General features: G+C 50.2%; 1 protein-coding gene across 5 annotated transcripts; it reads right to left on the reverse strand.

Annotated features, from left to right (window-relative positions):
- Positions 1 to 388: 388 nt before the first annotated feature.
- On the reverse strand, positions 389 to 11,886 carry COX19 (cytochrome c oxidase assembly factor COX19). Of its 5 annotated transcripts, none has more exons than XR_013922871.1 (4): positions 11,750 to 11,886; positions 11,537 to 11,648; positions 10,529 to 10,667; positions 389 to 1,258 (listed from the first exon to the last, which is right to left on the reverse strand). XR_013922871.1 is itself a non-coding variant. In XM_080353880.1 (3 exons), the coding sequence occupies exons 1-3, from the start codon at positions 11,829 to 11,831 to the stop codon at positions 10,580 to 10,582; spliced, it is 282 nt and encodes a 93-aa protein (XP_080210006.1). In that variant the 5' UTR covers positions 11,832 to 11,886; the 3' UTR covers positions 10,432 to 10,579. The 5 variants fall into 5 exon arrangements, 1 of the variants encoding a protein (XP_080210006.1); XR_013922872.1 differs by lacking the exon at positions 389 to 1,258 and adding an exon at positions 7,670 to 7,748 and having other exon boundaries at positions 10,520 to 10,667; XR_013922873.1 differs by lacking the exon at positions 389 to 1,258 and adding an exon at positions 9,016 to 10,361.
- Between the last annotated feature and the right edge of the window lie 314 nt (positions 11,887 to 12,200).

Below are 12,200 nucleotides of genomic sequence, written 5' to 3' on the forward strand. Positions count from 1 at the left end.
AAAGGCCAGGCGGAGCAGGAGAACAGGGCCAGTGAGGCTTGATCAAAAGCAATCCTCAGCAGTTATGTCCCATCCCTGTTACTCCAGACTTCACATCAGGAAACAAACAGCCTGTGTGGGCAGAGGGGACACGGAGAGAGAGAGAGGGAGGAAAGTTGGAACTAAGTGAGCCAGAGTTGAAGATTTATTTCTGTTTAGTGGAAAAAACCAAAGGCTTGATACAACCTCACAGACACGAGGGAAGGTGGCCCTGGTGGGGTGCTGGGGGCTCCTGGAGGCCAATGGGCATCGCTGCTCCGGCTTGTCCCCATCACACTGTTCTGCAGCCTGTGCCCGCAGGAGCCAACACCTCGCCTGCAGTTGTCCCCACATTGTTTTCTGTGGGTACAACCTGTCAGGGAACACTTGATGAATTTGCTCCAACTTCTTTCAAAGTCTCTGGTCAAACTGTCCAGACACTGGTTGTCACTCTCAATACATCGCCCTCCTTCAGATGCTCTCTGTCTTTCTGCTGCTAAGTGACTTGTTAAGTCTGATGTAATATTTTTATACTTATGCATATAAATGCTTACATATTTATGCGTAAAACGTGTTTGTTTGTAAACACATACACTTTTAACTCAGTCTTTTCTACACCGCAAGGTTGTTGCCTTAGAAACGGATGCTATTAATGCAATTTCCCGAGGTGCTGAGCTCATCGGCAGCAGGGCAGCCTCTGGCAATGCCAGACGCCGAGGGGTCAGGGCAAAGGATGCTCCGAAATTCCTGGAAATCTTCTCATCATCTTTGCAGTGACGCCCTGAAAACACCCATACACAACGACACCTTCTCCTTGCCCCTCCATATTAGCTCCTTCCACCCCCAGGCTGCCTCGTTTCGTTATGAAAGAGCTGTTTACACCGGTTTTCAGTTAATTTTGCATCCCCGGTGCTGAAATGGCTAAATCAGTGTCATAATCACACAAGCAAAAGGGTGTTAAACTCAACCCCTTATGCGACCCAGGAGCACATTCACAGCATAACGCGGGGAAACGCTACAAATTCCTGCGTGAACAGCAAACCCAGACACAAGCATCAATAATTCACGCCACCGCAACTGCATTTGAGCAGAACTCTCTGGAGCAGCGGGAACGCTGGGCTGGATCCCCAGGCGCCCCAGCACTGCGGGCGGCGGCTCCTGCAGCTGGGGCTTCGTGTGAACCAGCCGCAGCGCTGGCCACCCGCACCCATGCTGAAGTTTCCACTGCACTATTGGTTTCCTGTTCAAAAGAAAGGAAGAAAAATAAATACTAGAGGTTTTTCTTTAAAAAAAAATATAATTAAAAATAAGATTATCTTCTGGGTTAACAAGTTATATCAAGAGTGGCTGCAGCTGGGAGGGAGGAATGCCGCAGAGCACAGAGCTCAGACCAGGACGATTAAAATGTCCTGAACTAAAAATCCAGCTAAAAATCCTAAACTAAAAGGCCAACTTTCTCTAATTTTCAGCAAATTGCCTTATGGGCCCTGTGGGATTTTCTCCTGTAGGACGTGGCAAAGCACCCTCGCTGCATCTGCATGGTTAGCATGCGTCGGGCGAGTTGAAGAGGATGATGCAAGAGAAAACCATGCAAGGGTGCAGGAATAACTGAAATAACACCTGCACCTGCCCCCACCCCCAAGGAAGAAAAGGTGTTGTACAACTCTAAAAGTGCCTTGCTGCGGAGTAATTTGCAGATCAGGCTTTCACTGCATTTGCATAGTGGTTAACTCTTGCAAAGCCCGGTGTTACTGGTGTGAAAATAAGAGGAGAGATGGGGAGAGTGAGAACAAACAAGGGTGTAGAGCAAAATCTCTCTGCTGATGGATTTAAACACCATTTTTCAGGCCGGTGCAGCACCCTGGAGCTGAGAGCTGCTCTCCCACGGCTGCACCGCAAGGGAAAGGAGCTTCAACCACTCCTCTGAGTCCGCCCATGGTGTGCTCAGGACGCCCGCTCTGTTTGCTGCAGCAACGGGCTGGGTTGGAAATCAGGACACGGTCGCAGGAGCTGCTCAGTTGCTCTGATGGGGTGGTTGGGAGCCAGGGGACATCCTGGAGAGCACGGCAGTAACCGATGGCTTGAGGATGCTGGATATTTGTACGTTTGCTCTACGGCACATGGGAAAATCTCAACGCAGCAGTCCTGTTGCTGCTCTACCGAACCCATTTCAGACCATGTAAAACATGATGTGGAAGGGGCAGCTGGGGGAAGTGGCTCCACAGCAGCTCCCAGGCACCCAATTGGAGCTATGCCGATTCCTACAGCCTAATGACAGGCTCTGTTCTGCTCTCAGACAAGATGAAATTAGACAAATGAAGTCAATAATCCACCTGCACCAGTGTTAGACCGCTGCTTTTAGCATTCTTCCTGATTTATGCTCACTAAAAGACGTAGACCTGGGGAAGTTCTGTATGGAGAAAGCCAACATACACGTGAAGAGATTCACGCGTCAGGGTATCAGCTCCTCCAAGAGAAGTCAAAGTGCTTATTCAGAGCCACCACCAATTCAGTCTGAGTCAGAGACATCAGCGGGGCAGGTTCGACGTGCACACCGCAGGGCAAGCGCTTACAGCTGAAATTGCCCTTGCTCGGTTCCAATAATTTAATCTCTTCCTGGCTCAAATGTCTCATCCTTCCAGGAACAGCTTGGAGACATTCAAGTGGGAGACTGTGCTGCGTGAGGTCCTGTTGCAGGGTGGACATGGAAGCGGCCAACCTGGGAACCGGCGGCTGCCCAGCACATGGCCCCTGGTCTGGAAGCCTCTGCAGCAGAGCTCGGGTCCCTCAGGAAGAAGCCAAGTCATTTTAAAAGGACACAGAGGAAAAGAGAAAACTGTGCAATTACAGGTCCCAGCAGTGGGTCTCGTGTCACACGCTGCTGCCTTGAGCCGCTGGTCTGGCTCAGACATCTGAGACCACATCACTTCTCTGTAACATTGCTCAGCTGTGATCTGAACGAAGCATTAGAGGGAAACAAAGCTGTGGTTTTTCTCTAGAAAGCGATGAGAAATGATGGCCTGGAGGGAGCTCTGAACAGCCGGAGATGGTAACTGAACCTCCCCCCAATTAACTGTCCCCGCAGAAAGTTGAGGACCATGTCCGCCCCTTCCTCTGGCTGCTGATGGCATTGTCTGGATGCCACTGAATTCCTCCTGAAAGCTCCCACGACATCGAGATGCAGAGCATGCTGCTCACTTATTTGTTTATTTTAGTGTGCTTTGCCAAAGAAAAATCAGCAAAGAATTAATTAACAGCAATTATTTCTAGCAACAACAGAGCAACCCTGCTCCAGCAGCCATGAAAACAACATCATGAGACTCCTGTGGCTGAAAAACCTTTAGACATTGGTACAAAAATAAACAATTTTGCTGCAGGCTATATAAAGAGCCCAAGCCAGGTTGGGGAATGACAAGGGAACAGCCATTTCGATGGCTGAGGCAGAGCAACCACCCAGGTGACTTTTGTGAAGGAGTTTTAATAAATAAGCCAGCGCAAAAGCACCAACCTGAGTCAAAGAACCAGCAGGAGCAGGTTATTGCTGCAAGAGGAGGTTTACTACACCCACCGCTCTGTGTTATTAGTGCTGCAAAAGTGATTTACTGTCCAAGTCAGTCCAGCCGATTAGAGCTGTGATCTAAAGTACTACCCAGCTCTGGTTTTGGTGATAAACATCACCCCACCTGCCCATTACTTGCTAAAATAAGCTGAAATAAAGCCATCAATCCAGCCATCTCTCTGCTAGAACGGATCCTTCCAGCTCGCACCACCACACCTGCAAGTCTCCGGCTGTGCGTGCTGAAGGGCTGGAGGTAGATGTTCCAAACGCACTCTCGTTTTTCACCCACCTGGTTCTTTTTCAGCAGCCGGTGAACTCAGCAGTTCTGAGAACTCACACATCCCCTGTCGCGAAAGCCCCGCAGTGACCCTGTTCTGGTGACACCTCTGTGCTGCACGGGCACATGCGCAAGGAGGCCAGGACACATCTCCTGCCAGAGATGTCCATCTCCGTGCTGCGTCCTTGTAGGAGGCAGTGGAAAATCCCTGTTTCCACCGGACACTGCAGCGCAGTTTGGGGAGGGGGAACTGAACCCCACGCTCTGCTCACCTGCACCATTCACACTGGTGTCTGTGCACACAGACCGTTCACATCTGATCTGCGGCATCACCTGTGCTCTCACCACATAGATACCAGCCTGGCCTTGGGCTGCATGGACCAAATATACATATACCTTTAGATTACATAGAAATCTGAACGCAGAGAGAGAGGGGGCAGACTGATGCTGCCTTAGCAACCGCTCCGAGCGTGCACATGCATGTCAGAGATGTGCTGAATAACAGGGGCTGGGTTGCAGCGATGGTGGCGAGGACGAGGGGTTAAAGACAGCCTGCTAAAGCCACGGGCAGCACAGCATAACTCCCACGTCCACACTAAAGAGCGAAAGCCGAGGGAGGCGACCTCGGCGATGAAAGCAGCCAGCCTCATTACACCCCTGGGATTCCCTATTTGGTACTTGCTCATGGGGAGGTGAAGGCTCATTTATCAATGGGGGGTTTTGCTCCTGCTTGGTTCGGTGTCCTGAGCTACCAGCAATTTTCTCAGCACTGATCTGATCTGCAGCTTCTCTGCAATTTCTGAGTGGCAGCAGGAATTTTTTTCCCCATGTGGGTCTGCCTACCCAAAACCTGGATTCCTTGGTGCAGTGAAATCCCTTTAGCCACCCGCGAGCCGTGCTACCATGGGGCCGTCGGAGCGACCCAGAGGGAAAACTCCACTGCAGAGTGCTCGTCTGAGCAGGCTGCGGCACACGGCATCACATCGAATCCTCAGGACAGTCCCGGTGTCCCAGGTTCTGTAGCGCTCCTGTTCTCCTGCCCTGTCCGCTAAGGAGACACCCAGTGCCCCCAAAGCCTGCCGAAATACGGAGCGCAGTTTGGTAACAGAGAAATGCAAATAGAGCAAACAAGCTGGAGCTGTCCTGCAGAGCATCTCCTGCCTCCCCACCTGCTGCCCCAACCAGCAGCTTTGCAACCAAGATCAGCCACAGGTGTGTGAGCAGGTCCTTGCCGAGCAGGGCTTGCTGGCATTGAGGAAAAGAGAAATGCTTCAGCTCCTAGAAGGTTACTCAAATAGTCAAAGGACTCAGCTGCCCAAAGGGGCTGCAGAAACGCCTCCCGTGTCAGTGGGAACCGGGCCGGCAGCTGGGGAGCGGGAAAGCGTGGGACAGCAAGGACTGGACTCAGCCCAGCAGATGCACCTGAACCGTTTGGCACTCACACAGGTAACTGTGGCCTTTCCTGAGCTATTTGGTAAATGCCAGACTTGGCTGGGGTGTTTTTCACCCAACCAAGCCCAGGAGGAATCAGCGAGCGTAAGACTGATGCACCTGCTAATGCCAAGTCCCAAGATCTCCTCGAATAATGGGAATAACAGTACAGTTTTGAAACAGCCCATGTGGTGCTAGAGAGAGAGCGCGGACATCAGAGCCCCCAGGAAGAGCAACAAAACTCTGCCCCTGTGCCACCATCGGTCCCAGGAAACAAAAAAATAGGCATCAAAGTCTATGAATTCCTCTGCGCACACACATTGATTGGACTTCTAGGTGACTTTCTATGAAGCTCCTATTTTGAGCAGTGATCAATTATGCATTTCGAGCCATATGGCACCTTCGTTCCACAAGGAAGGCGTTTTGTCTTGAAATTGGTAAGCTAGAAAATCTGCTGCATCCTGACAGATGCAACGTTGCCAGCTACTCACAGAAGCAGAATCATTAGAAGAAAAAAGAACGAGGATAAGATTAATCAATATCCAATTTCCATGGCAGGGAAATGGACCTTTGTATGTGCCCTTCCAAACACTCTGTGTTTTTTTAATTAATATGAGTCAGAGCTTTGATTTTTGTGGGAAAACTGAGACAATATGCCACAGCCCTGGTTTAGCAAGAGGATCTCTTCTGCAAGTCATCTCCTCCAGGCAGAAAAGTAACTCCATTCCTTTGGGGTCACTGGATATGCGACCAGAAAAGCCCGCACTCTTGTGTACTAACAGAAACATCATTCCCTTCCCCGCAATCATGGGTTGGAAACGTAGGGACACACTGCTCTCCAGTGGAACCAGAACACTCAAAGCACTTTTCAGAGCCCACAGCATGAATTGATGCTTTTCGTACATTCTGCACTTCTTTCCGCTGCTCCTTCTCTCATAGCCTGCCTGCAGTGTTTTCTGACCCCCAGCCGCATCGGAGCAGCATCCCAGGTTTAGTTCCTGCCTCGCAGCGCTCCCCAGGCCTGCCCGGAGCGACACAGCAACGGGGTGACCCGCAAGAGCTGCTCCAGCTGATCCAGCGCTCTCCAGTGCCAGCGCTGGGTAAGCCCAACCTACAAAAGCAGCAGGAAGTGAAAGCGATTTTGTTCTCTGCTGCAACGGCAATTAATCATCAGCAAAGGTCAGTAACTCCGTGGTCTCCAAAGGAAAACAAGTGGGTGATTACTCACTGTGTGATTTCCAGCCACAAAGACATCTGTGGCATTCAGGTGGGCAGGACAAATTGGGGAGAATACTTCGGAAGAGGGTTCGGGCCGGAACAAGTGTGGGGGGTCAGCTGGCTACAGCCTTTGCTGTGCGTAACCTGTGCACAACCCCAAACATTCACTTCAGGGGTGCCTACAGACACAACCCTTCTGCATCAGCTGGTATCCCACATCCAGGCTGCAGATGCAGCAGCAATCCTTCCTCAGCACAGCGGCACAGGCTCATTGTGCTCCTGCAAAGGACTTTGGACCATGGCCCACTTCCAGCGCAAGCACAGGAGGCTTTGGATAGGCTTTTCTATGAAAAAACGCTCAGAGCCTTGGAAATGTTGATTAAAGCCTTTCTTCCTTGTTCTGCAGGTCGTTGCGGTTGTTTGGAGAGATACACCTAGAGCTCAAGGTCTCCCAGGAAGACATAATGAGTGTTGGCTCGCAGCAATGTTCTTTCTGTAACTAACCGCAGCGATCAAGGTTAAGCTCTTTGTGGTTGGATAGATCCTAATCTGAGCAAGGAAAGGGGGAAATGCGTGGGCAAAGCTCTAAGTGGCATGCAGAGCTCTGCTGACCCAGAGCCCTCCAGGGACAGGGTCCCAAGCAGGAGGGTCCCTAGAGCTACGGTGTGAAGAGCCTTTGCTGAAGAAAAACTACAGGAAAGACGGCTACAGCCCCCTCGCTTATCAATTTCTATTATCATGTTAAAAGCTGACATAGACCTTCAACACAGTCAACACATGGTCCTGCTCCAGGCTGTCCCCTCCACACCTGCACAGGCTGGCGGTTTTACATCCAGCCCAGCACAACCACATTTAACAACAGCACTCCTCCCGCTCGCGGGGCCGGGAGCAGCGGTCGGCAGGCGGTGCTCCACGGCAGCGCTGGCACAGGCACGTTTCCCGCATGAAGATTGATGCGCTTGGGCAGGACTTACCTTGCTCCCGGTGCCAGGCGCAGCAGAGCCGCTCATCGGCTCCAAACAGCTCCATAAAGCAGCCGTTGCCCCTGACAAGCGCCGCCCCCGCAGCGCACATGCCTCAGCTCCGCGCTTCCAGAACACGGATCTTCCCAGTTTGGTGTCAGGCTGCTGGAAAGGTTCCTCCTTGGCACAGAACGGGACAGATAACCAAGAACTTACCGCTTTCCTTTGGCTTATACGCCGCTGTCATTTCAGTGGAGCATAAACCAGGATCCCACAAACAAAGCTAAAATAAAGAGGATTACATGGAAAGGCTTTGATTAACGATCTGCACGTTGGTGGGAATAAATCCAAGAGCATTCTGGGATGTCTCCCAGACAACTCCAGCATTGCAGGGACTTGTCCCATAGAGCAAGTTGGAAAAATTGTTTGACTCCAGGCACTGATTGAATAATGACTTGTTTTTCCATTTCTCAGTTGCATTAGATCTTAATCAAGATCAACCGGTGGCCTTCACCAGCTCCGAGCTCACCTTACAGCTTCACTAAACGTATTCCCTTTCCAGCTAATGCCTTACGGCCAGATTTGTGCCTTTGCCAGTTCCACAAATTTTGGGCTATCCACACACAGCCCCTTTCTTGTCCCAGCACGACGGGGACAGCGCAGCGACACTGACTCACCGTGCGGGAGGTGGGATGAAATGTGCACGTGGATCTGGACAGGAGGAGGCTGTTCTCAGGTTGGTGAGAGGTGCTCCCTGTTAGGGTGCCAATTATCACGTCTGCGGTCATTTCGTGAAGGATGGAGCGTGCTCTGCCCGTTTTGGTGGCGCAGCAGCACGGTCTGTGCAACGCAGGGTCCTGCAGGCTACATCACTGTAACGCCACAGGCCTGCGAGCAGCACAGAGCACGATTCACTTTGGAATGCCGTGGAGCTTTTTGAAACCGCTTTTGTTCCCACCACCCCTCCTGCAGCAGGTCAGAAATCTGGGCCTTGGTCACTATGAACAGAATCTGCAGCGTCCCCTCCTTCGGGTGTAATCTCAGCTCATTGAAACAGAAGCTATCGCACCAGCTCAACAGTCAAAATTCAATCACTCCAGACTTGAAAAACTTCACCTTTTATCCTAAAATAAGGTGGAAGAGAGAGGTGCCACCCGCTGTCTCAGGAGAAAACACGCGTCCAACTCATGAAGTAACTGTCTGGCCAAATGAGTGTGCAGAGTGACATTGCAAAGATGAAGCCACCCCAGTAACAGCCCAAGTTATTCCACCACCACCAGTGGGTTCTTTCACACCTACAAGGGCTTCCCTTCACCTCTCACTGTTCAGGGAGCACAGAAGCATGACATTTGATTTCTTTCTTCTGAAGATGCTGGAGATTATTTTAATCATTCTTACTCAGTATCACTGAAAGAAAGCTCTTGTTCAGTGGTTTAATACAAAGTCTTTTAATATCTGTTTCAACAATAAAACCTCTGCTTTCTCTTCTATAAATGTACTAATCTCAACGGATATAATTTAAACAGTAGAATGAAGCAGAATAAAAATATGCAGCAGCGGGCGAACACTCTTTTCAAACAGGGACCCGCTCTGCACTATCTCCAGTCTGTTCAATCAGATCAGACCTCAGCAACAATTTAAATCCTGGCTCCAGCCATCAGTATGAAGAGCAGAAAGTGTTCTGTTACCCTTTCCTGGATCTCAGTGTGAACACAGTGGAGAGAAGCAGAAGCAAAAGGAGTAATAGCAGAGAGCAGGAAAGGTGAGATGTATCCAACACAACATGCCAAATAAAGGAGAAAGTGCAGAACTACCTTGGCAAAGAGTGCGTGTATTGCTGCCTGCAGGCCCAGACCCGAAAGTGTGCAGTGTGAGCACCAGATACACAGAGAAATTATTCACCACATCTAAATTTCTTTTAAAAGAAAAAAAAGAGCAGGGACACAGCAAGAAATAGAGTGGAAAACAGAAAAACACATCCGCACAACTCACACCATTTACCAATTCATCGTCTGCTTAAAAGAAATTTCTAAGGGGCTAAAAGGCAAAATTATTTTGGCATGAACTCAGCGTTAATGAAGAAACTCATTTGTATTAGTATATACAAGAGAAAAACCACTGGCTCTGATAATTCATGGTAAGTTATACAAACACCTGTAAGGCCTGACCACACGTCTACTGTATGGCCTGCTGCATTCCCTTCTTCATGTATGGGCTGCAGCTATACATTCTGGAGTGAAATACTGTATTTCTTAGCTAGCTTTCTACTCTGCTTTTTAATGTAAAACACTTGTTTTAAAAGAATAAAACAGTCCTGTCATGTTTATTTCTACAGCTCAGTTACTTAGAACACAACTGAATACCGTTCCCGTCTCCACACCAATTTTGCTATAAAGATATTAAGAAAACATATGGTAGCTCTGCTTCTAGAAATGAATGTATCCATAACGAAAGACTCGCAGTTAAATGATGAAATACAGCAGATAAACACGGCTGGCATGGTAAATAAAAGCAGGATCACCACCTGACTGGTGCGGGGAACTAGAAATACTCCCCCAGTTACGAAGGTTAAAAGACTGAAAACCCCACCCAGGTACCCAAGTGTTTTCTATACAGGGTGAGCAGGAACCCATCCCAAACATGGAGATTAACACCAGCATTTGATAAAAAGCAATTTGCAAGTACCACGATAGCTTTATTTCCCCCTGACAAGCAATTGCTGCAAGCATATTATTAATGCCCACATAAGATTAATCTACAGTTCAAGATCTACACAATAAAGGGGTATTTTGTCTTATTTTAAGATAAGACTTCACTGTTCTTACAGAGACATGAGGAACACTTCAGGCAATAATTGTTTTCTCCTGGGCAAAATGTTCTCATGGATCTTTAAGAGCTGGCTAGAGAAATTAAAAGAAAATAGATAGCAAATACTTGAGGAAAACAGACAAAGGCAGAACTTCTGCTCATTTAAAAACATATCTTAGGAAAATCAACCTTTGAAGGGAAGTTCCTTCAAGAAACGCTTCCTATTGCACTATGAACAGAACGTACAATACGTACTACGTAACAATTGTGCTTTCCATAGACGAGGAGGGAAGTTGTCTTTCTTCATTACAACTTCTCGGGTTTTGCTTCTGATTTTTCATCCATCAGGTCTTTAAATCCCAGTTTTTCCAGTGGTTCGTTAGCCATAAGTTGCCTAAGTTAAAAACAATAGAACAAAGACATTACTCAGAACACAGTCTATAACCAAGACAACAGCAGTATTTTCTATTTCATTTCATATTATTTACTCTAAAGAAGGGCAAGGTGTCACTATGGAGCAAAGCCTCAGAAACATCAGTTTTGGGAAAGCAACATTCAGGGATATTTTCCAATTAAAATTGTTGTTTCCTGATATTTGATATTGAACAAGAGTTTCCTCAAACTGCCCTGACTCCTGGTTGTCTTGAATTAACAGAGTGCACAAGAGCTTTCTAAAATGTTACCTGTCCCATTTACCAGGTTTTTAGTGAGATGTTGCTTACAGCAACACTCCTGGTGACATTTTACTTCGCTGTGGTGATTTCCAAACTCCTATTTGCAGCCCTCCTCAGCACCAGCCCATTCAGTGCATGCAAACCAAATGATGCGCAGCTAATAACAGACTCTGTGCCTTTCCCAATGGGCTCCCCGGCTCGCCACAGAGCAGAAAGCATCGCAAAGCAATGCCAGACCCAAATACCCCTGGAAAAACAATCACCAACACTTTTTTTCACTTGAACTACGAATCATAGAACCATTCAGGTTAGATGAGACCCTCAGGATCGAGCCCAACCATGACCCAACTCCAGCACTAAACCGTGTCCCTGAGAATCTCATCTGTACATCTTGTAAACCCCCGCAGGGACGGTGACTCCAGCACTGCCCTGGGCAGCCTGTTCAGTGCCCCACAGCCCTTTGGGGAAGAATTTTTTCCTAATACCCAGTCAAAACCTCCCCCGGTGCAACTCGAGGCCGTTTCCTCCCATGCTATCACTCGTTCCTTGGGAGAAGAGGCCGAGCCCGCCGCCCCCCGGTGCCGCTCGCCTGTCCATGCGGCACTGCAGGTAGGCCATGGCGCGCTGCCGGCAGGCCCCGCTCTCGTAGCCGCTGTCGCGCAGACACTCCATGAACCGCTCCTTGAAGGCGCCGCACTCCCCTGCAACACACAGCGCGCCGCGCTACCGCCGGGCTGCGGCGGCCGGCCCGGGAGAGCCGGGGGGACGGGGCGGGGGGGAGCCCCGGGCCGCGTTACCGCACCGAAGTGATCCAGCGGGAACGCGCCTTTGTCCGGCGGCCGCGGCTTGAAGCTCTTGGCGCTGAAGTTCATGGCGGTGGACATGGCGGCGGGGACGGGGCGGGACAGACCCGGGGTCCCTCCGGTCTCAGCGCGGCCGCGGGGGGGAGCCGAACACCGAGCGCATCGAGCGGAACACGTGACCGCGGCCGCCCCGCCCAGGAGGCGGGGCCACGCCGCCGTGGCAACGGCATCGGCATCGCCATGGCAACCGGAGCGCCGAGCGCCGCGCCGGGAGCGGAGCGGGATCCAGTATAAATTGGGGAACGAGGTGTTGGAGAGCGCTGCAGGGAAAGGGACCTGGGGGTCCTGGGGACAGCAGGATCGGCGCGGCGACGCCGCAGGGCGGGGCGACTGACGTCACTGCCGCAGGACGCGGGTTGCCATGGAGACGCCGCCGCTGGCCGCCATGTC

The sequence above is a fragment of the Nesoenas mayeri genome (assembly GCF_963082525.1).
Source record: "Nesoenas mayeri genome assembly, chromosome: 15".
Taxonomy (NCBI): Eukaryota; Metazoa; Chordata; class Aves; order Columbiformes; family Columbidae; genus Nesoenas; species Nesoenas mayeri.

Excerpts from the sequence above, each read along its gene's own strand:
- COX19 (XM_080353880.1), bottom strand. The coding sequence starts at position 11,831 with ATGTCCACCGCCATGAACTTCAGCGCCAAGAGCTTCAAGCCGCGGCCG. Across the intron at positions 11,649-11,749 it reads GTTCCCGCTGGATCACTTCG|GGGAGTGCGGCGCCTTCAAG; the intron begins GTGCGGTAACGC and ends TGTGTGTTGCAG. Across the intron at positions 10,668-11,536 it reads CTGCAGTGCCGCATGGACAG|GCAACTTATGGCTAACGAAC; the intron begins GCGAGCGGCACC and ends TTTTTAACTTAG.